Source organism: Oryctolagus cuniculus, chromosome 18 (genome assembly GCF_051225735.1).
Source record: "Oryctolagus cuniculus isolate XC-2025 breed Fujian yellow rabbit chromosome 18, ASM5122573v1, whole genome shotgun sequence".
NCBI lineage: Eukaryota > Metazoa > Chordata > Mammalia > Lagomorpha > Leporidae > Oryctolagus > Oryctolagus cuniculus.
Window position 1 is genome coordinate 50,311,269 of NC_142884.1, and position 21,350 is coordinate 50,332,618.

General features: G+C 42.7%; 1 protein-coding gene across 3 annotated transcripts; it reads right to left on the minus strand.

Moving 5' to 3' along the window:
* Positions 1–98: 98 nt before the first annotated feature.
* NUDT21 (nudix hydrolase 21) lies at positions 99–21,168 on the minus strand. 3 transcript variants are annotated; one of them, XR_016225032.1, is made up of 8 exons: positions 20,923–21,168; positions 17,391–17,591; positions 16,510–16,573; positions 11,669–11,704; positions 10,223–10,312; positions 4,010–4,085; positions 2,972–3,086; positions 99–423 (listed from the first exon to the last, which is right to left on the minus strand). XR_016225032.1 is itself a non-coding variant. In XM_002711527.6 (7 exons), the coding sequence occupies exons 1-7, from the start codon at positions 21,036–21,038 to the stop codon at positions 402–404; spliced, it is 684 nt and encodes a 227-aa protein (XP_002711573.1). In that variant the 5' UTR covers positions 21,039–21,168; the 3' UTR covers positions 99–401. The 3 variants fall into 3 exon arrangements, 2 of the variants coding, with proteins under 2 accessions (XP_002711573.1, XP_089175874.1); XM_002711527.6 differs by lacking the exon at positions 11,669–11,704; XM_089319748.1 differs by lacking the exons at positions 10,223–10,312; positions 11,669–11,704.
* Positions 21,169–21,350: the final 182 nt, after the last annotated feature.

The window sequence follows — 21,350 nt, forward strand, 5'->3', positions numbered from 1 at the left end:
TAACACTTAATTAACTGCCTGAAATTACTTATTTGTCGCTGTGTCTTAATATTCACCAGTCTCTGGAGAGGGGGAAAAAAAAAAACAATCCTCACCTGTAACATTTTTTAAAGTTTAATGAGAAATTAAAAAAAATACAAATAGAAAGAAGTTCATTTGCTTTAATGTTGTACAAAAAAAAATGAGTAGAACCAAAAGTAAATAAACATTATCACATTTGTTTACACCACTATCTAGTTCTTCATATTAACTTTACTATTCAAACAATAGAAAGTTAAGTGGCAACTTAGGGAATGGGAAAAAGATAAAACCAAAAACCTCTTCTACCACGTTTATTCTTCTACACCGTGTACAGCTGTGCTCACAGAGACGGCTTCTTTTACTTTTCCACTGTGCATAATTCAGTTGTATATAAAATTGAACCTGAATTTTAAAAAGAACAAAATGTTTATTAAAAAAAAGTATTAACATTGTTTCCACCTTAGATAGGAAAAATGGATGTTTCCACCCTCCCTTCCATGTAGACATTTTCTACACCAACAAACAAGTTTCTCTCACCAGTCTCACCCACTGCAGTAAATAATAGTGCCGCTGAATATTATAATAAATTTTTTTAAAAGCACAAATTTGAGTAAGTCATTATCCATTGATAAGTTCAGATAAAAAGGCAGGAAAAATTTTTTAGATTCAATTCTGATTACTACAAAGTTACAACAGCTGACAAGCAGATGCTCAAATAAACCAATAATATGACCTATTTTCACATACCATACTTTACTTGTGTAACTTATTAAGAGGTCTAAGCAGAGGAGCAAAAGATTAGTGACAAAGTAAGAAGACCAATTTCATATTCTCCACGTCTTCACAGAAACTCAAAATCATTACTGGAATTTTTTTTTAAAAAGATTTTACTTATCTATTTGCAAGAGCCACAGAAAGAGGAAGAGACAGAGAGAAAGGTCTTTGATTTGCTGGTTTACTCCCCAAATGGCTACAATGGCAGGAGCTGGGCCAATCTGAAGCCAGGGGCCTGGAGCTTCCTCCGGTTCTCCCATGCGGGTGCAGGGTCCCAGGACTTGGGCCATTTTCTACTGCTTTCCCAAGCCATAGCAAAGAGCTGGATGGGAAGAGGAGCAGCTGGGACTAGAACCAGCATATGGGATGCTGGCATTATAGACAGAGGCTTAGCCCACTACACCACAGTGCCAGCCCTTGGGACGGCTTTTAAACTAACATTTATTAAGTACTTGGCAGATGTCTGGCACTGTTCCAAGTACTTTACATGCATTATTCAACTCACAATCTTATGAACTCACTACAATCTCCACTTACAGATAAAGAAACAAGTATAAGTCTGTCCAAGGTCACAGTACCAACAAGTATTTAAGGATTCAAATTCAAACACTGAACCCAGAAATTACATTCTTAATCACTGTGTTAGGTTGCAATTCTTACCCACAGTTGGCTCTAATGATGGCAACGAATACAAATCAATGTTCTAAGAAAATGTTTCTGGGGGCCAACATTGTGGCAGAACAAGTTAACCTACCACCTGCAACACCAGTATCCCATATGGGCACCAGTTAAGGTCCTAGATGCACCACTTCTAATCCTGCTCCCTGCTAATGCACCTGAGAAAGCAGCAGAAGATGGCCCAAGTGCTTGCACCCTGGATCCATGTGGGAGACCCAGAAGAGGATCTAGGCTCCTGGGTTCAGCCTGGCACAATCCCAGCTACTGTAGCCATTTGGGAAGTGAACCAGCATATGGAAGATCTCCCTGTCTCTCCTCTCTCTCCAACTCTGCCTTTCAAATAAATAAAAAATAAAGTCTTTTTTTTTTTTAAAGATTTTTTATTTATTTATTTATTTGACAGGTAGAGTTACAGACAGTGAGGGAGAGACAGAGAGAAAGGTTTTCCTTCCGTTGGTTCACCCCCAAAATGGCCGCTACGGCCAGTGCGTATGCCGATCCGAAGCCAGGAGCCAGGTGCTTCTTCCTGGTCTCCCACGCGGGTGCAGGGGCCCAAGCACTTGGGCCATCTTCCACTGCCTTCCCAGGCCACAGCGGAGAGCTGGACTGGAAGAGGAGCAACTGGAACTAGAACCCGGCGCCCATATGGGATTCCGGCGCCAAAGGCAGAGGTTTAGCCAAGTGAGCCATGGAGCCAGCCCAAAATATAAAGTTTTTAAAATATGTATTTTTTATTATTCTATCTGCCTAAAAATTCAAATCCCATATAAAATGCAAGACCTATCCCAGACACCCCAATTTAGGCCCAAATTATACAAAGGCATTCAATTCTAGGGGCTGGTGGCATGGCATAAAGGGTAAAGTCACAGCTTGCAGTGCCAGCATCCCATATGGGCACCTTTTCAAGACCTGGCTACTCCAATTCTGATCTAGCTCCCTGCTATGGCCTGGGAAAGCAGTGGAAGAAAGATGGCCCAAGTGCTTGGGCCGCTGCACCTATGTGGGAGACCCAGAAGAAGCTCCTGGCTCCTGGCTTTGGATTGGCCCAGCTCCAGCTGTTGAGGCCATTTGGGAAGTGAAACAGCAGATGGAAGATCTCTCTCTGCCTCTGCATCTCTGTAATTCTGCCTTTCAAATAAATAAATATTAAAAAAAATTCTACACATTTTGATATAGACAACTCCCTTCATATTTTACGCACTGCTGTGAATAACGTTACCATCTCTTCTTTGAATAGACTTTAAACTTAACTGTAGAGAATAACAGATGTAGAAGAACAGTAACACAAATAACAGAATGTCAAGCCATGGCTTAGAGTCTGAGGATACTTCTAAATCAGTCACATTTAATCTATGTATTGCACATGACCCAAGAGTCTTAGCTTATCTTAGTTTCCTTAAGAACCAAAATTCACAAAGTATCCCTTTTCAAGTGGCTCAAAATATTTTCAATCTGACAGCTTATATGGATGAACCACAAAATGTTCAACTTTCCATACCTGCTCAACAGCTGAGGGAGACTAGAAATGATGGGTCCATATCCTGGTGCGTTGTCATACAATTCAAACAATGGTGCAGCTACCAGCTTGTAATTTTTAGGGACTGCAAACAAGGCTAAAACAAACAAAACAGTGTTCATTTTCTACAATTTCACATACAACCACCACCTCCGTCTCATTTTAAGCTAATCATTAGTTTGATCTAAAAAAAAGTTGTAAAGAAATATACTTCTCATTAATACATTTTGGTTGTCTGTAAAGCTAGTGTTCTTAGTGACATATGAAACTGACTAGTTAGCTAACTGATCCATGTTATTACCACTAGCACCTTCTAAGTGTTGGCCCTGGAAGAAAGGAGAGAAGAGAACAGCCCTGGGTTTATATTTTGGATTCCATAATAAAACTATAGGAGGGGGCTGGCGTTCTGGCATGGTGGGTAAAGCCTGCAGTGCCGGCATTCCATATGGGTGCCGGTTCGAATCCTGGCTGTTCTACTTTCGATACAGATCTCTGCTATGGCCTGAGAGAGCAGCAGAGGAAGGTTCAGTCCTTGGGCCCCTGCACCCATGTGAGTGATCCAGAAGAAGCTCCTGGCTTCAGATTGTCGCAGCTCTGGCCATTGCGGCCAACCGGGGAGTGAACTGGCAGATGGAAGACTTTTTTTTCTCTCTCTCTCTCTCTGCCTCTCCTTCTCTCTGTGTGACTCTTTCAAATAAATAAATCTTTAAAAAAAATTATAAGAAACAGGATAAGTACCTGTGAAAACATGCAACAGTCCTAAACATGGCATGAAAAAAAAATCAGTTTCTTAAATTTTTCACTAATTTATTTCACATGTGAAGTGGTATTTTAGGCCATGATTAAATTTTAATTTCCCTCCATACCAGGACTGGCACAGCTAAGAGAAAGCAAGCAATTCTGTATAAACATAGAATGTCCTTTTAGTTTTTACAATAAATCCAAAAATTCAAAGCATGTGGTTTAAAACACAGAAGTAACCTTGAAATTAGTCTACAAGTAATTTCAAACACAACCTACCTTTCTCTTGAAGTTGAACCAGAAACAACTTCTTATGTTCCTTAGGCTTTGTAATATGTGCAGGAATATATGGATACTAAAATAACAAATGGGAATAATCAGTTTTCAAGACTCACCATTCCTTAAACCCCCATGCCTTTCGTTATCAACTTTTCCCATTTCAGATAGTAAGCTCAACCATCAACCCTTCTGAGACCAAGTTCCTCATATCCCAAATACAATTTTATTTTAACATATATCCCACAGCTTGCTTTCTGTTTACTTCCCAAAACTGCTAGAAGTATACAACTTTCTAGTCTTCCCATTACCATGACCTACTACCTAACAGATGCACTAAACATAAATGTTTTCAAGCCATGTAAAATAATAAGTAGTGAACCAGTTAATTATTCAAGGCAAAATACATAATTATGGCAGGGGACAGGATTTGGGGGTGGCAGCAGGCATTAGGCCTAGCAGTAAGACACCTACATCCCATATTGTATCAGAGTGCTTAAGTTCATTCCACACCCACTGGCTCCTTAACTCAGCACCCTGCAGATGCAGGAAGGCAGCCGTGATGGCTCACGTGATTGAGCTCCTGACACCTACACGTCAAGTAGGTCAAGTGCCCGGCTCCTGGCTTCAGCCCTGGCCCCTGCCCCAGCTACTGCAGGCGTTTGGAAACTGTTTCTCTGTCACATTAAAAAAAAAAAGTAGTCACAGGATTATAGCCTGTGAAGTTTATAACGCAACAAAGTGTTATTTTAATTAGTGTTTTTAGTAAGTCATTGTTTATTTTTTAAACATCATTAGTAAGTTAAACACTCCACAATCCTGATGGGGATATGTTTACCACACCATAAGTTTAAATATAGTCTGTGAGGTAGCTGACAGGATGCTCTCTGCTCCTTCCTACGACAACCTTCCCTTCTCCTCTCCAAGTATTTTAAGAGCACCAGAGGAGCAGTCTAAGAGGAGTTCTGCCAGGCAGGCAAAGCAAAACTGCTTGGAAATCAGGGGAAATATTTTATAGAGAATTTAAAGAGACGAAGAGAATTAGAGAAGTTGCTACCCAAGGTTGAATAATTTGGCAAGGAGAACAAAAAAAAAATCTAAAATAAGCCTTTTTAAAAAATTCTATGTGCAAGTTATGAGAACCTCTCCTACATCCGCCCTATAATAAATTGAGGAATCTAATTTTCCTTTCAGAGTTGCAAATTTTAAGGCAAGGGAATTTTTAAATACTAGAAATAGATATAAGGAGAGAGCGGGGTATTAAAAGAGGCTAGTATCTTTCTGAAGATTCCTCAGCAAAGTAGATTCCTCTGCATCTAGTCAATCCTTATCTAATTATAAAAGCCTGTGTTATTTTCCACTGTTACTCACTGGCACCTAACCAGTATTCCAGTTAGGATAATTATATACCAGAACCATCCCTAGGGTACAGAGAATTGAGACAATTGTTTCAGGCTTTGGGAAACCCTACATTATCATAAAATTCCGGTACACTTAGTAGCAGTATGAGAAGTGGCCTGAATAGCACAGGCTAAAGGAAACCTATGGTTCACATACAGGGAGAGTTCCCAAACCAGGACTAAACCAAAACTGAGTGGCAATACCCTAATTTTCTTCTACTTGAGGCTACCCATAAAGATTTTATTTGAGAGGCAGAGTTATAGACAGAGAGAGGGAGAGACAGAGAGGTCTTCCATCTGCTGGTTCACTCCCCAACTGGCTGCAACAGCCAGAGCTAGGCCAATCAGAAGCCAGGAGTTTCTTCTGGATCTCACACGTGAGCGCAGGGGCCCAAGGACTTGGTCCATCTTCCACTGCTTTCCCAGGCCATAGCAGAGAGCTGGATTGGAAGAGGAGCAGCCTGAACTAGAACCAGTGCCCATATGGGATGCCGACACAACAGAACTATTGCACCACTGTGCCAGCCCCTACCCATTCCTTTTTTTTTTTTTTTTTTAAGATTTATTTACTTGAAAGAGTTACACAGAGAGAGAAGGAGGCAGAGAGAGGGTCTTCCATCCACTGGTTCACTCCCCACTTGGCTGCAATGGCCAGAGCTGAGCTGAGCTGAAGCCAGGAGCCAGGATCTTCCTCTGGGTCTCCCACCCAGGTACAGGGGCCCAAGAACTTGGGCCATATTCTACTGTTTTCCCAGGCCATAGCAGAGAGCTGGATCGGAGAGTCCTGGAGCAGCCGGGACTCGAACCAGCGCCCATATGGGATGCTGGCACTGCAGGCGGCAGCTTTTACCTGCTACGCCACAGTGCCAACCTCCACCCATTCCTTTTTAAAGCTTTTCTCCTGGTCTTATAGTCTAAGCTGACTATACAATACAAAATATTGAGATAGGGAGGTCACATAGTAGCCTTTTCCCACTGGCATCTAACTAATACTCTAGGATTAGGAAATAAACATAAAACCCTGATGTTCTGATACTTCCTGAACCAGGAAGGGAAGTTGGTTTCCTTCACAGCAGGGAATATGAATAAGGGAATTTGAGAAGTAGCCTGGAAAACTTCTGGATTATTGCTGAAAATTTTCCAACTATATCAAATAATGCTGAAGAAACCCAAAAGAGTAGAAAAAAATTTTTATGTATCTTTGACACAGGAACCTCACTAATTCCCTATGAAGCTATACTTTTTTTGGTTTAAAATATTTACTTATTTATTTATTTTATTTGAAAGGCAGAGTTTCAGAGTGGCAGAGGCAAAGAGAGAGATCTTTCATCCACTGGTTCACTCCCCAGATGTCTGCAACAGCCAGAGCTTCACTAATCCAAAGCCAGGAGCTTCTTCCAGGTCTCCCATGTGGGTGCAGGAACCTACATACTTGGGCCATCTTCCACTGCTTTCCCAGGCCACAGCAGAGAGCTGGATCAGAAGTGGAGCAGCCAGGACATGAACTGGCGCCCATATGGGATGCCAGCACTACAGGCGTCGGTTTTACTCGATACACTACAGCACCAGCCCCGAAACTATATTTCTTAAAAGCCATGACACAGCATATGCTCATGGTAATTCTCAGGTAGTAAGCACTTGCTTCTGTGTTTTCCTATCCCTCTGCTGGCCGAAGGAGTCAGGAGGAAGAACACAGAACTGCTTCACCTGCAACATCTTGTCATGAAAAGAAAGTCATTGGGCTTTCAATTTTCCAAAAGAATTCAGTATCCAATTTTAAAGTTGCACTCACTAGCCAAAAAGGAAAATTTGAGCACTGGTAACATTATCAGTCATTACAATGAACTTCCATGAATTCACACGGACACTTTAAAGATCACTGATGCATGCCATTTGAGCCCTGCAGCACAGTACCTCCTCCTCCCCCCTCATATTCCAAGGCAGCTGTGTTTGAACTGTCCTGCTCTAGACTTTTCAGCCTGCAATCCTTTCCAAGGCCTGAAAGGCCTCTCAACTCATGCTCAGACTCAACATGAAATGCAGCGGAGTTAAGGCAACCCCTATCTAATGAGGGACAGGAGTCCCAGCCTTCCATCTTTCTGAGATGCACTCTGAACTGCACAGCACACGGTTCTTCACAGCTCTAAAAAGCCCAATAACACACTCTGTCTCTTTGACTTCTGGTGTTTCTGGTCTCCTTTTCCCCATACTTTGGGGCTTCCCAGAATCAGTTCCCAAACACTTTGTACCCAAGTCTTCTGTGTTATTCTCTCTTTTGAATAAAGTCTAGTCTTTAGAGGACACTAAGGAATTAACTCATTCTTCTGAAAGCTGGTGACTAAAGGGGGCAAAGCATCTATCCTTTCCTATACAAACTACACACCTCAGAGTAACAAATAGGGTGTGTCCAGCTGCATACGGGAGTGATGAGATACCACTGCCAAGATGAGATTGGAAGACTGCAGCTTCCTACTTGGGCACCCTCGTTTTCTATCTCTTGAATCACATGCTCTGGAGGAAGCCCGCTACCTGACTGTGTCCTTTGAAGATGCTCTCACGCAAAAGAACCAAGGGAGGCCTCAGGTCAACAGCCAACAAAATATGAAGGCTTCGGTCCACCAGCCCGGAAAGAACTGAGAGGTCTGCTAACCAAGATGCATGTGAGCTTAGGGTCGATCTGTTAGCCCCGGTTCAGACTGATGATACCATCCCAGCTGTTATCCTATCATCTGAGCCAATACTCAACCTGCTAAGCCGCTCCCAGATGCCTGACCCTGAGAAACCAAGAGATTATAAATGTCTCCTGTTTTAGATGGCTACATTTTAAGCACAGATTGAGGATCCCTTATCCAAAATGCTGGGACCAAAGGGTTTCAGATTTCAGAGTGTTTTGGCATCTGGAATCCTTGAATAGACTTCACCAGTTAAGCATTCCTAATTCAAAATCTCAAATTCCAAATGCTCACAAAATCTGAAGCATTTGGGGCATAATATGGAATTTGGAGCATTTTGAATTTGGGGGTAAGGATGCACAACCTGTAATTTTTATGCAGCAATAAATACCACTGACAAGTCATGCTTACCCTGTCCCATCGTCCCCACATAAATGAGCCTGAATCCAAGCTCAATTTAATTATCAATTTACAGAACTTACAGGTCAAATGTTCAATGGCAACAGGGTATGCTATAAGCAAGGAAGACTTTAAATTACAAGGAGAAAAGAGAGATAGCTAGCCAACCTGTACATGTAAGAGACTTAAGAGACTATCTTAGGGACCAGCATGATGGTGCAGTGGGTTACAACACTGTCTGCAGTGCCAGCATCCCACGGGAGCCAGTTCAAGTCCTGGCCGCTCCACTTCTGATCCAGCTCTCTGCAGATGCGCCTGCAAAAGCAGCAGAGGATGGCCCAAGTCTTGAACCCCTGCACCCACGTGGGAGACTGGTTAGAGTTTCTGGCTCCTGGCTTCATGTCAGCACAGCTCCAGCCGTTGCGGCCATTTGAAAAGTGAATCAGTAGATGGAAGATCTCTGTCTCTCTCTCTCTGCAATGCTTTCAAATAAATTAAAAAAAAAAAAAAAAAGAGAGAGAGAGAGAGAGACTATCCTAATGCAGGCAAATACAAAATTGATCTAGGGGCCAGCACTGCAACTCAGCAAGTTAAACCACTGCTTCTGATGTGGGCACCCTGTATCAGAGGGCCAGTTCAAGTCCCAGCTCCTTCATTTCCAATCCAGCTCCTGCTGATGTGCCTGGGAAGGCGGCAGATGATGAGATGACGATCCAAATACTTGAGTCCCTGCCACCCATGTGAGAGTTCCAGATGGAGTTTCTGAGTCCTGACTTTAGCCTGGCCCAGCCTGGCTGCTGAAACCATTTAGGAAGTGAACCAGCAGACAGAATCTCTCTTGCTCTCTGTCTCTCCCTCTCTCTCATGTTCTGCCTTTCAAATAAATTAATTAATTAAATTCACAAAATTGCTCTAAACAAAAAGTCATGATGAACTGGGGGAAATGTTGATTACCCTGATTTGATCAATACACACTGTATACATGTAATGAAATGTCACACTGTACTCCATAATATGTTCAATAGCTGTTTTTAAAAAATAAAAATTTTAATGCTTTAACAATTAAAAAAAAAATAAAAAGCCAGTGGATAGGAGACCTCTCTCTCTACCTCTCCTTCTCTCTCTGTGTCACTCTTTCAAATAAATAAAATAAATCTTAAACAAAAAAAGGCAGATGACATGTAATGGAACTCATTTAACACTATTTACTTACATATTTTTGAAACGTTTCCTTTGGAAGAAAAAATACTCAATTGTAATTTTTTATCTAAATTAAGGGAGGGAGAAAAGGAAATTTCAAGCCAATTTACTTTTTTTTTTTTTTGGAGGATTTTTTTTTTTTTTTGACAGGCAGAGTGGACAGTGAGAGAGAGAGACAGAGAGAAAGGTCTTCTTTTTGTCGTTGGTTCACCCTCCAATGGCCGGCACACTGCGCTGATCCAATGGCAGGAGCCAGGTGCTTATCCTGGTCTCCCATGGAGTGCAGGGCCCAAGGACTTGGGCCATCCTCCACTGCCCTCCCGGGCCACAGCAGAGAGCTGGCCTGGAAGAGGGGCAACCAGGACAGAATCCGGCGCCCTGACCAAGACTAGAACCTGGTGTGCCGGCGCCGCTAGGCGAGGATTAGTCCATTGAGCCACGTCGCCGGCCTCAAGCCAATTTACTTTGATAATTTTTTTAAATGGCTAGAATTAAGTCAGCTTTCTACTTCCCCAAATGCTTAGCAAATATAACTGCACACTGACCTGAGGAGGTTCAAAATTTGGTCTCCACCAGTTACCAATGCAGTCATCAATGACCCAGTCTTGCAGAACTCCATCTTGGCGGCCTAGTATCTGTCAAAAAAGAAATAATATAGCCAATTTACAGATAAACACACAGCTCTCTGTTCAAGAGAATATTTTTGGCAGCACTCCTAATACAGACACACAGCTAATATTATTTCCTCTCTGTATTATACTGTTTATTATTATCTATGTCGCCCTATATAAGACATACACTATTCTTTCAAAATTGGTAATCTGGTATCAACATAACTATACAGAACCAACAACCCTGTTGCTGGGCTCTGACTATGCATAGAACTACCTACATCAGCCAATAGCATCCAACAGTTTTCCTAGAATCAACTATAGCACTGAAAATCACCTACTTGTCATAAAAATGTTTAAAACTAAAAAATTTTGGTGCCTGGCACTGTGGCTCACTTGGTTAATCCTCCGCATGCGGCACCGGCATCCCATATGGGCACCAGGTTCTAGTCCCGGCTGCTCCTTTTCCAATCCAGCTCTCTGCTGTGGCCCAGGAGGGCAGTGGAGGATGGCCCAAGTCCTTGGGCCTCTGCACCCACATAGGAGACCAGGAGGAAGCTCCTGGCTCCTGGCTTTGGATCGGCACAGCACCGGCCGTGGCGGCCATTTAGGGAGTGAACCAACAGAAGGAAGACCTGTCTCTCTCTCTCACTGTCTATAACTCTACCTGTCAAAAAAAAAAAAAAAAAAAACCTAAAAATTTTAATTTTTATAGGTTTGTTCAGCAGCATAACATTAAACTTATTTTAATTAAAGTTAAACTCTACCCACTTAAACTGATCAAAAGTGGTTCAAGGATCACAATGGAAAGAGCAGCTCCTGTCTCACTTCACCTGCCCCTTCCCACTGGCTACAATGTTCAGAACTCTTGGTTTTCCCCTTGATATTTGCCTCCACTTTTAAAACTATTCTTTTTGGTTTTAAACAAACCATTTATTTTAGAATAGTTTTGGATTTACAGAAACAAGATGATACAGAGACATTCCTTCCACACACTGCAGCCAGCTTCCCTGACGGCTGACACCCTTACTGGCACGGCATGGCACGACACAGACACATGTCCCACACAGACGCAGAACTATAACTGAAGCTCGCGCTTTACTCAGACATCCTTCTGTCCTTTTTCTCAGTCCCTGGGTCTCAGTAAGTACTACCTTAGGTTGAGTCATCATTTCTCCCGAGGCTCCCCTACACTGTGTTTCTCAGACTTGCCTTATTTTTTACGATCTTGACAGTTCTGAGGACTACGGGGCAGATATGCTGTAAAATGTCCCTCAATTTCATTGAGGTTATGGATTTGGGGAGGAAGACCACAGGTGTGAAGTGCCATTCTCATCACACCCTATCAAGAGTACCTGCCATCCCATCAAAGTGACTTACCACTAATGTTAACATTGATCACCTGCCTGAGGTCACCTGTCAATGTAAAGTTACATTTTTAAAAAATTCTTTTACAATCATTTCTTGATTGCTTTTCATTTTTAAAAGTCTAAAAACTCCCATTACTGCCCTCTGTTATGGACGAGAATTTAATTACCAAAACTTTTTCTTCTGCCATCCTCCCATTATCAATATTTGATTAAGTCATTATTCAGTGTTTGAGATAAGGTTGCTAGGTAAATCAGTTACAACAGTGATTAGTAAACTATAATTACATTTCTGTATTTGCACAACTATCCATTTCTTTATAGAGTTCATGACTGCTTCATTTCATTTACTATCACTAAATTCAGTTCTACATTCTCCAAAAGCGTATACTTCCCAATTCAAACACAAATTCATCAATTTCATTTTTTTCCTAAGAAATTTTTCTACTGTCCTGCTCCAATCTACTACATGCTCTCAATCCTGCTTCACAGCTGGACTCCTAGGACTTCCCTTGGTCTCTTTCCTACATTGTTAGGAATCGCTAACATTTTTTAAAGATTTATTTATTTATTTGAAAGGCAGAGTTACAGGGAGAGAAGCAGATACAGAGGAGAGATCTTCCATCGAATGGTTCACTCCACAAATGGCCACATCTGGGGCTGGGCAGGCTGAAGCCAGGAGCTTCTTTTGGGTCTCCCACTTGGATGGCAGGAGCCCAAGTACCTGCTTTCCCAGGCTCATTAGCAGGGAACTGGATTGGAAGTGGAACAGCAGGGACTCAAACTGGCACCCATCCAGGATGCCAGTATCACAGGCAGAGGCTTTACCTGCTATACCATGATGGGGGCACCATTTCCTCTCTAAAATTCTGAATCCTTTTATCTTTTGTATTAGTTTATTCCTTCACTTTGGTGGTAAATATTCTACTAGCTTCCTGAGTAAAGGTCCCAAATATATTACAATTTTTCAAACTTTGTATCTGAAAATTAACTTTTTTAGTTTGCTTAAGGAATACAACTTCATGCATTTAATATATACAGATTTGGGAACACGATGCTTGGAAATAACTAATCACAGATTTATAGTTTAGTTAGATAGAAAAGACTAACATGAAAATCATATTCCGTTAGAATTACGAAGGCATGCTCCACAGACTTTCAGCGGCCAGTTACTTCCAGGCAGTCTGACACTGTATTTCTGACTTGGATGCCCCTATTTAACCTGTCTTCCTGCGAGCAACCACCCCCCCGCCCCCCACTTTGGGAACTTTAAGGATCCTCCCTTTATCCCCACTGATCTAATATTTCATGATATGCCCTCACGTGGATCTATTATATAGGGCAGGCCAGGGGCCAGCGCCCTGGCTCACTTGGTTACTCCTCCGCATGCGGTGCCAACATCCCATATGGGCACTGGGTTCTGGTCCCGGTTGCTCCTCTTCCAGTCCAGCTCTCTGCTGTTGGCCAGGAAGGCAGTGGAGGATGGCCCAAGTGCTTGGGCCCCTGCACCCGCGTGGGAGACCAGGAGGAAGCACCTGGCTCCTGGCTTCGGATTGGCATAGTGCACTGGCCGTAGCGTCCATCTGAGGGGTGAACCAATGGAAGGAAGACCTGTCTCTCTGTCTCTCTCTCTCACTGTCTAACTCTGCCTGTCAAAATTTAAAAAAAAGGGCAGGCCAGTCAGTCTTTTCAATTTCAAAAAAACGCCTTTGGCGACCGGTGCCGCAGCTCACTAGGCTAATCCTCCGCCTTGCAGCGCCGGCACACCGGGTTCTAGTCCCGGTCGGGGCACCAGATTCTGTCCCGGTTGCCCCTCTTCCAGGCCAGCTCTCTGCTGTGGCCAGGGAGTGCAGTGGAGGATGGCCCAAGCCCTTGGGCCCTGCACCCCATGGGAGACCAGGAGAAGCACCTGGCTCCTGCTTTCGGATCAGCATGGTGCGCCGGCCACAGCACGCCGGCCGTGGCGGCCATTGGAGGGTGAACCAACGGCAAAGGAAGACCTTTCTCTCTGTCTCTCTCTCTCACTGTCCACTCTGCCTGTCCAAAAAAAAAAAAAAAAAAAAAAAAAAAAAAAAAAAAAAAAAACATGCCTTTGGCTTCTGAGAATGTTGTTACATTAAGCTTTGCTAATTACTCCTTTTCCTCTGTTCATCTAGAGTTTATACTGATCCTTCTAGAATGCTCCATTAATTTTATCTTTTTCATTGTACTTTCTGGTAGAATAAAATCCTACCCTACCCCTTTTAGAAACAATTTATTCATTTGAAAAGCAGAGTGACAGAGGCAGAGGGAGAGAGTTGGCTTACTGTCCAAATGGCTACAACAGCCAGTGTTGGGCCAGACCAAACTCCATCCTGGTCTCCCACAAGGGAACAGGGGATCAGGTATTATGGTCGTTTCACACTATCTTCCCAAGCACATTAGCAGGAAACTGGATCCAAAGCAGAGTAGCGGGGATTTGAAACCAGCCCACATGGCCAAGGGGTGGATCTCGTGCTCTGCCACAATGCTGGCCCTGAAATTTTAAATCCTCTATTGAATTCATTTCCACAAGCTTTTTTTTTTTTTTTAAATACTCATGAGTTACTTTGGTTGTTGGCTAAAAAGTCTTTGTTTCACAGATGTAATATCTTCTCACATCAAGGATTATCCATACTTTGGTCAACTGTGGAATTCTCTGTTTTATCAAATTATTTTGTTTTTTGACTTCTTGTTAAACTTTGTCCAAAAGCCCAGTGATACTTGGTTATCCACTCCCTACTAAAGAGAAAGCAGTAAGATGCTTAATGGTCACCTCCGTGTGCATGAGTGACAGGACTTTGGTACTTCTATAGGAAGACATTCTCAAATAACTTCATCTGGAATTTTTCCTGGACTGGTCACTTTCTCTTCCAACAAAAACCTCCAACCTTCTGCCTGGGGTATGTAACCCTAACTGCTGACACTCCGTCAGTCTACAGCCAAGTTTTCAGATGGAAACATGCATTTACTCTTCCCATCCTCTAAAATCTCTTTACTGCTGGCTGTTTTGTGATTTAATTGCTACACAAATCAATACCTAGCCAGTCTGCCTCACTATACAGAAGAGGACACGCACCCTAGGTATATAAATACAGACTCCAAACAATCCAGTTTTCAGCCACACATGCTCCACTTCCCTGGGCTTCTAGTTCCTTCAATCCTCAGCCTTCCTGGTGCCCACAGGGCTGGATTCTGGACTAAGGTTTCTGCTAAATCACTTATGATTTACTCATCTGCTTTCCAGATTCCCCCAATATTTATCTTGCTATTTTAAAAGTTTTCCCTCCCTCATTCCAATTTATATCTTTTTTTTTCTTTAAAGATTTATTTATTTATTTGAAAGTCAGAGTTGGGAGAGAGTGAGAGAGGGTCCTCCATCCGCTGGTTCAAGACCCAGATGGCCATAATGGCATGGTCTGGGCCAGGACAAAGCCAGGAGTCTGGAACTTCATTTAGGTCTCCCACATGGGTATAAGGGCCAAGTGTGTAGGCCATCTTCTGCTGCTTTCCCAGGCCCTTAGCAGGGAGCTGGATCAGAAGTGGAACAGCCAGGACTTGAAAGGCACAATACCAGCACTCCCAATTGTATCTTTTAAAAAATATTCCTTTTATTGCCTTTTTGGTGAGATTTTGAAAAGAAAAAAGTGGAGGTAACTAAGCTCAAACTAAACTACATAAATGAAGTCCAAGCACAGCATAGTATTTAAGAGTTATAATGCTTTTTTTTTTTTTTTTTTTTTTTGACAAGCAGAGTGGACAGTGAGAGAGAGAGAGAGACAGAAAGGTCTTCCTTTTTCTGTTGGTTCACCCCCCAGTGGCTGCTGCAGCCGGCGCACCGCGCTGATCCAAAGCCAGGAGCCAGGTGCTTCTCCTGGTCTCCCATGGGGTGCAGGGCCCAAGCACTCGGGCCATCCTCCACTGCCTTTCCGGGCCATAGCAGAGATCCTCCACTGCCTTTCCGGGCCATAGCAGAGAGCTGGACTAGAAGAGGAGCAACCGGGACAGAATCCAGCGCCCCGACTGGGACTAAAACCCGATGTGCTGGCGCCGCAGGCGGAGGATTAGCCTATTGAGTCGCAGCGCCAGCTGAGTTATAATGCATTTTGTAAGACAAATCAACAGAATTACAGGTGACTTTAGTTTTGTTTGTTTCTCTTTTGTTTTTGTTTGCCAAGGTTTTTGCATCAAGTATGGATTAGTTTTGTAATGGATGAGGGGTTACATGTTTTCTACAATCTCAAAGCCTCCAGCATCCATGCACTTGGCCCCAAATCTTCAGAAGCAGATAATTAAATGATTTTTTAAAAGTGATACTATTTGGACAAAGTCTTAACAATACATGCAAAAATGCAAACAGGTATATAAGACTCTCTTGTCAAACTCCATAGAAGCCTAATTTGGAACAAAACCACCTACATTCAAATCTCTGGCTCTGTGACTCACTAGCTTTATAACCATCAAGGAGGTTACTGAAAAACTGTCCATGCCCCATTTCCTTATCTGTAAAATGGGATTAATCAAACCTACTTTCCAGGCTGTTGTGACGACTGAGTTATTGTATATAAAGCACTTAGAACTTTATCTAGCACATCAAATGTGCTTTTTTAAACCATTACTGCTACATCAACATTTTAATCTTAAAAATATTAAGATTAACTAATTATAAATTCAATCTGCAGAAAATAATTATATTACCACTCATATTTAATTTGCATTTATTGAAAAATATTCAATTCTATTCTTTTCACAAGCCATAAAAAGTCAAATTATCTATTAAGCAGATGACATTCAGATGGACCATAAAACTGTGGAAGTGGTTAAATAGAAAAATACCTCTGTCATTAAGCGTTTTAGTCCTTCAACTTCATCTTCTCCTGGGTTAAGTTCACCACCAGGTCTGTATAAAGGTAAAAAATTTCAGCTTTCAACTTAATACAATTTGGAGATAACAGAAAGAGCACAATGATAATTCTATCAGGTAACTAAACAACACAAATTTCAGTGTCAGGTAAGACCATCAAAAACAAATGTCAAAGGGAGAGGGTAAAATATGCCTGAAAGTTGAATTGGTAATGTTAATTCACCATACTAACAGTACACAAACTTTAGTTTTAAACAAAATATATAAGATAGCATAAACATGAAAGCAACTGCTGGCACCAGCTCATCCCAATCTCTTCTGGAACTATGGTGATAATGGGATGTAGAAATGCCTGGAGAGTACTGGATCACATTCTTTAGGTCTGAAGAATGCGACAATTTTCAAGAATTTCAATCTGAATTTTTGAGACTTTCCTTTTTGGTATACTCCAGTCAAATAGCTGTGGATCAAATGTTTACTGAAAGACTTAAGAGCTTAAATAGTAAAACTAAACTGTTATCTATAAATCATAAATCATTTTAAGAAAATGAAACACATTCATCCTAAGATAATATCAACTGCTCTACTAGTGCTACAATTACATCTAGGAATTGAGTTTAGACTAATCTATTCCAAGGGTAAGTTGTACCAAGCTCAATCATTAACATCAATACACAGAAACAAGTAGCTTTTAAGTTAGGAAAAATAAATGAGCACTGCACTGGAGAGAAATTACTCATAATTTTCTCTTTCAAAAGACTCTATTAACAGCAATGTTTGTTGAAATAAATGACTAAGGGCTAAAATTATATTCAAAAGCTGCATAAAACAGCAACCTTCCAGCAACACTTACAATTTGAAGAAAGTTGTTCCCAGTTGTAGCAGTAACACATGGGGTAGCCGGTGCTCGTGTACAATCAGAACCCCTTCTACAGTCCTCCTCATTCCAATTTTATCAAATTCTTCCCGCATGCGCTGAAATCTGGCTGCAACAGAACTGTCCTTCTCATAGAGAGGCTCTTTTGTACCAAAAGTATAATTGGTAAGAGGATAACTGTGATCAAAGACAAACATCTAACATAAGAAGTGAAGACCATACAAGACACCAGTCATATTCAAAGAAACCACGGTCAAAAGTGCATTTAATGTACTCAAATAAGGATTTGTCCAAAGTAACATGAACAGTACTGAGACAGCGGAGATTAGAATCCTTTCTTCCTCTCTCTAAACTATTAAAGGCCAACCCAATGCCCGATGAAGCTGGTACCCGAGACCTGAACTCAGCATAGACAACACCATCCTTACCGGCCTTAAATGCTTAGAGAAGTGGTTATCTAGGTATCAGTAGTGCTCTGGCTTTGGATCCTAGATGCTATACCTACATTAAAAACTGACTAATGTCTCCTTGAGTGCCTCTGACTACTAACCTAGCCATGTGTTATTATTTATGGGCGCTAACGGCTAATCTTTTTTTCTATAAGCTGAGCCCCCACTTTCCACTGATGTTTCCCAGTGATTTTGTTTCTCCCAGTAAACCAGCCTAAGATTTTTCTGCCACAAACTTTTCCTTTTCAAACCAACTTTCCTATACTCTTTTCTCTCTCTAAACCTACTAAGAAGCCTTTTAGCCTCCTGCTTTTATTCTATTTAGTACCCTTTTTCTTCCCTTCTACTCATCCAAATCTACCCACCACATCTAATCTGAATGTCTTTTATCAATTCAAAATATGGTTCATTCTGTTGAAGGGTTTGCACCCTACCTAGTAAAGATCAAATTCTTCCTTAAAGATAGTTTCAAAAAATCCCACATTTATACTGTATCACACTTACCAACTTATAACCCCTTAATGATGAGCCTTTGATTGTGAACTTGAGTAATAACACCTGGGCCACACTTGCTATTTGCAAGGTTATCTTCTCTATTAAAAGCCCTTGATAGGGACCAGCACTGCGGCATAGTGGATAAAGCTGCTGTCTCCAGTGCCCGTATCCCATGTGGCCACCGGTTTGAGTCCCAGCTGCTCCACTTCTGATCTAGCTCTCTGCTGTGGCCTGGGAAAGCAGTAGAGGATGGCCCAGGTCACTGTGTCTTTGTACCCTCGTGGGAGACCCAGAGGAAGCTCTATGGCTCCTGGCTTTAGATCAGTGCAGCTCCGACCGTGGTGGCCATCTGGGGAGTGAACCAGCAGATGGAAGACCCCTCTGTCTCTGCCTCTCCTCTCTCTGTGTAACTCTGCTTTTCAAACGGAGGCGGGGGGGAGCCCTTGATATTAATAGTCAACCACTACATACCTAGTCTGCTCACATACCTAATCTACTCACCTCCTCTTGAAGGGTAAATAAGTCAAAGTTGCCAACTCAAGAGAACTCCAGGGTGGAGGGCAGGGGACAGCACTGTGGCACAGGTTAGGTTGCCACTTGTGATTCCTGCTCCACTTTCTATCCAGCTTCCTGCTAATATGCCCAGGAAACCAGTGAAAGATGGTCCAAGTACTTGGGCCTTTGCCACCCATGTCGGAGAACAGAATGAAGTTCCTGGCTCAGACCTGGCTATTGCAGCCACTTGAGGAGTGAACCAATGGATGGAAGATCAATCTCACTCTCTCTCTTTGAAACAAATAAACAAAAGTTGAAAATAAAGAACCTTCCCCAGCAGATTCAAGGCTGAATCTAACAGAGTCCTCGGTAGCAGCAGCAGTTACCTCACAGGTACCTCACGCTTGTAAGTGAAATGAAATCTAGCATTATCTGCCAGGCAAGTCTATTCACTTAGTTCTCACAACTGGAGTCAGAAAGAACTAATAAGGACAGTGATAACATACTCCTAGTCCAACAGCCAGCTCCCACATCAGTAAGATGCCATCAAGATGAAATGCTTGAATCTTCAGCTGTGAGATGAAAATCTGCCACCCCAGACTCCTAACACCGTGACTTTCCTCATGTTCACATACCCAGTGCTATGCACAGGACTCGTTATCAAGTAGGTGTTCATGCAGTGTTTCCTAAATGAAGATATACTAGGGGAAGAGAGATTTGTTTTCTATATAATGCCTCACCCAGGTGAACTGAAGTTCACGACACAATGATTATTTCTGAATACAGCATTTATACAGAACAAAAGTACTGTAAATCAACTCACAACTTTAATGGAGTGAAGAGTAAAACATCTCATTGAAAGCACCATCATCTCACCAAGTTAATTCTACATAATGGCTTCATGCAAACTGATCCGGTAATCAAAGCAAATCCAGAAAAACTGTGGGATCCTAGTTCTGATCACCACTGAAAGCAACGTAGAAGCTGTGCTTTCCCACTCTAAAGAACACTTGTCTTCTCAACTTCCTGGGACTCTTATAAGGGAACTGAAACGAAATTACTAACTAGTATGTACTTGAATGTAACAGTTGCAAGGATAGTTTGTATGCACACAGCTATCAACTAATTCCAAATTCTATAAACCTCACATTTCTATTATCTACATCTCAAGCCAAATAAAACAATGATAGAACCATCTAATTCCATTTATTTGGAATCTAATTCATTTATTTGACTATAAAACAGAGAAACATTTAAAGTGTTTCCCCCATAAACATCAGTCTTGGCAAATCCTTGCACTCTAAGTATTTTGAAAATGTGTACCTATACATAAATACTGACCAGCTCGAACTGGCCACTTGCCTGACCACTGTCAGCACCACGCTGCCTCACTCTCTCTCAGCACAATGCCAATTTCTTGATCAAGATCACAAACGCCAATGACCTACTACAGCGAGACTGCTTCTGAGGACTCTGAAGTGCTCAAAAATAAAGCACAGCCCACAACGGGTTCTCGGGGGCGTAACTCTGGTTCTCTCACGGTCTAAAAACCCACACACGGCATCCACACTCCCAAGCTGGAGCCCTCGGTGTCTGGGACGCTATGGCAGAGAAGGCATGTGAACGCATAGGGCAGGTGAGCTAGCTCTGAGCAGATGACTAGAAATGCGGTGTATTCACACACCGAAATACCATACGACACTTAAAGGTCCGAGCTAGATCTCGAAAGCCTAGGTGCGAACCAAGCATAAACACTGGACCGGAAGGGGGGAAAAGCACACTTTTAATTCGTTACCTCTGGAGAGGTGAGGAAAGGAATTAAAGCAAACTTTGCTTTTACCAATAACTGGCCATAAGCGGATGAGAACAAGTCTCCCTGCCAGAAGTGAAAAATCCTTCCAAGCAAGGTTCCAACCCCTTGGGACTGGAAGACGCGCCAGGGACCTGTGGGGATGAGCAAGGCTCGCGGGGCTAGGGGCCCGCCGACCCGGGGCGCGCCGGAAGAAGAGCCTTTAGCAGCACTGACCGGGGCGAGCCCAGGCTGCGCGCGAAGGCCAGGCCGCACTTACAGGTTGATGGTGCGCTCCAGGGTGAGGGGCTTGGTCTGCTGGATGTACTTGTTGCCGAACTGATTGACCCCGCGGGGCCAGCCGGTCTGCGAGCGATTGGGCGGTACCACCGACATGCTGGCAACCTCTGACTCTGGTGGTGAGCAGAAATCGGGAGGTGAGGGAAATTTTTCCCCCCGTGCGGGCAGCGGTTATCTGCGACCCGCTCAGTAGCCGCCGCCCGCCATTAACATGAGAGCGCAAGAGGAGGCGTACGCACGCCGGAAGTGAATCCTGGGCCTCTGGCGGCAGGAAGTTGAGAGGCGGAGGCCTGCCTGGCCAAGCGCTACTGGGCCAATCGCTAGTGAGATGGCCGCAATATACAGCGCTCCCATTGGTAAGTCAGGGATAGGTTCCGCCTCCTTTAGATTGGGTTCTTCCCGATGGGT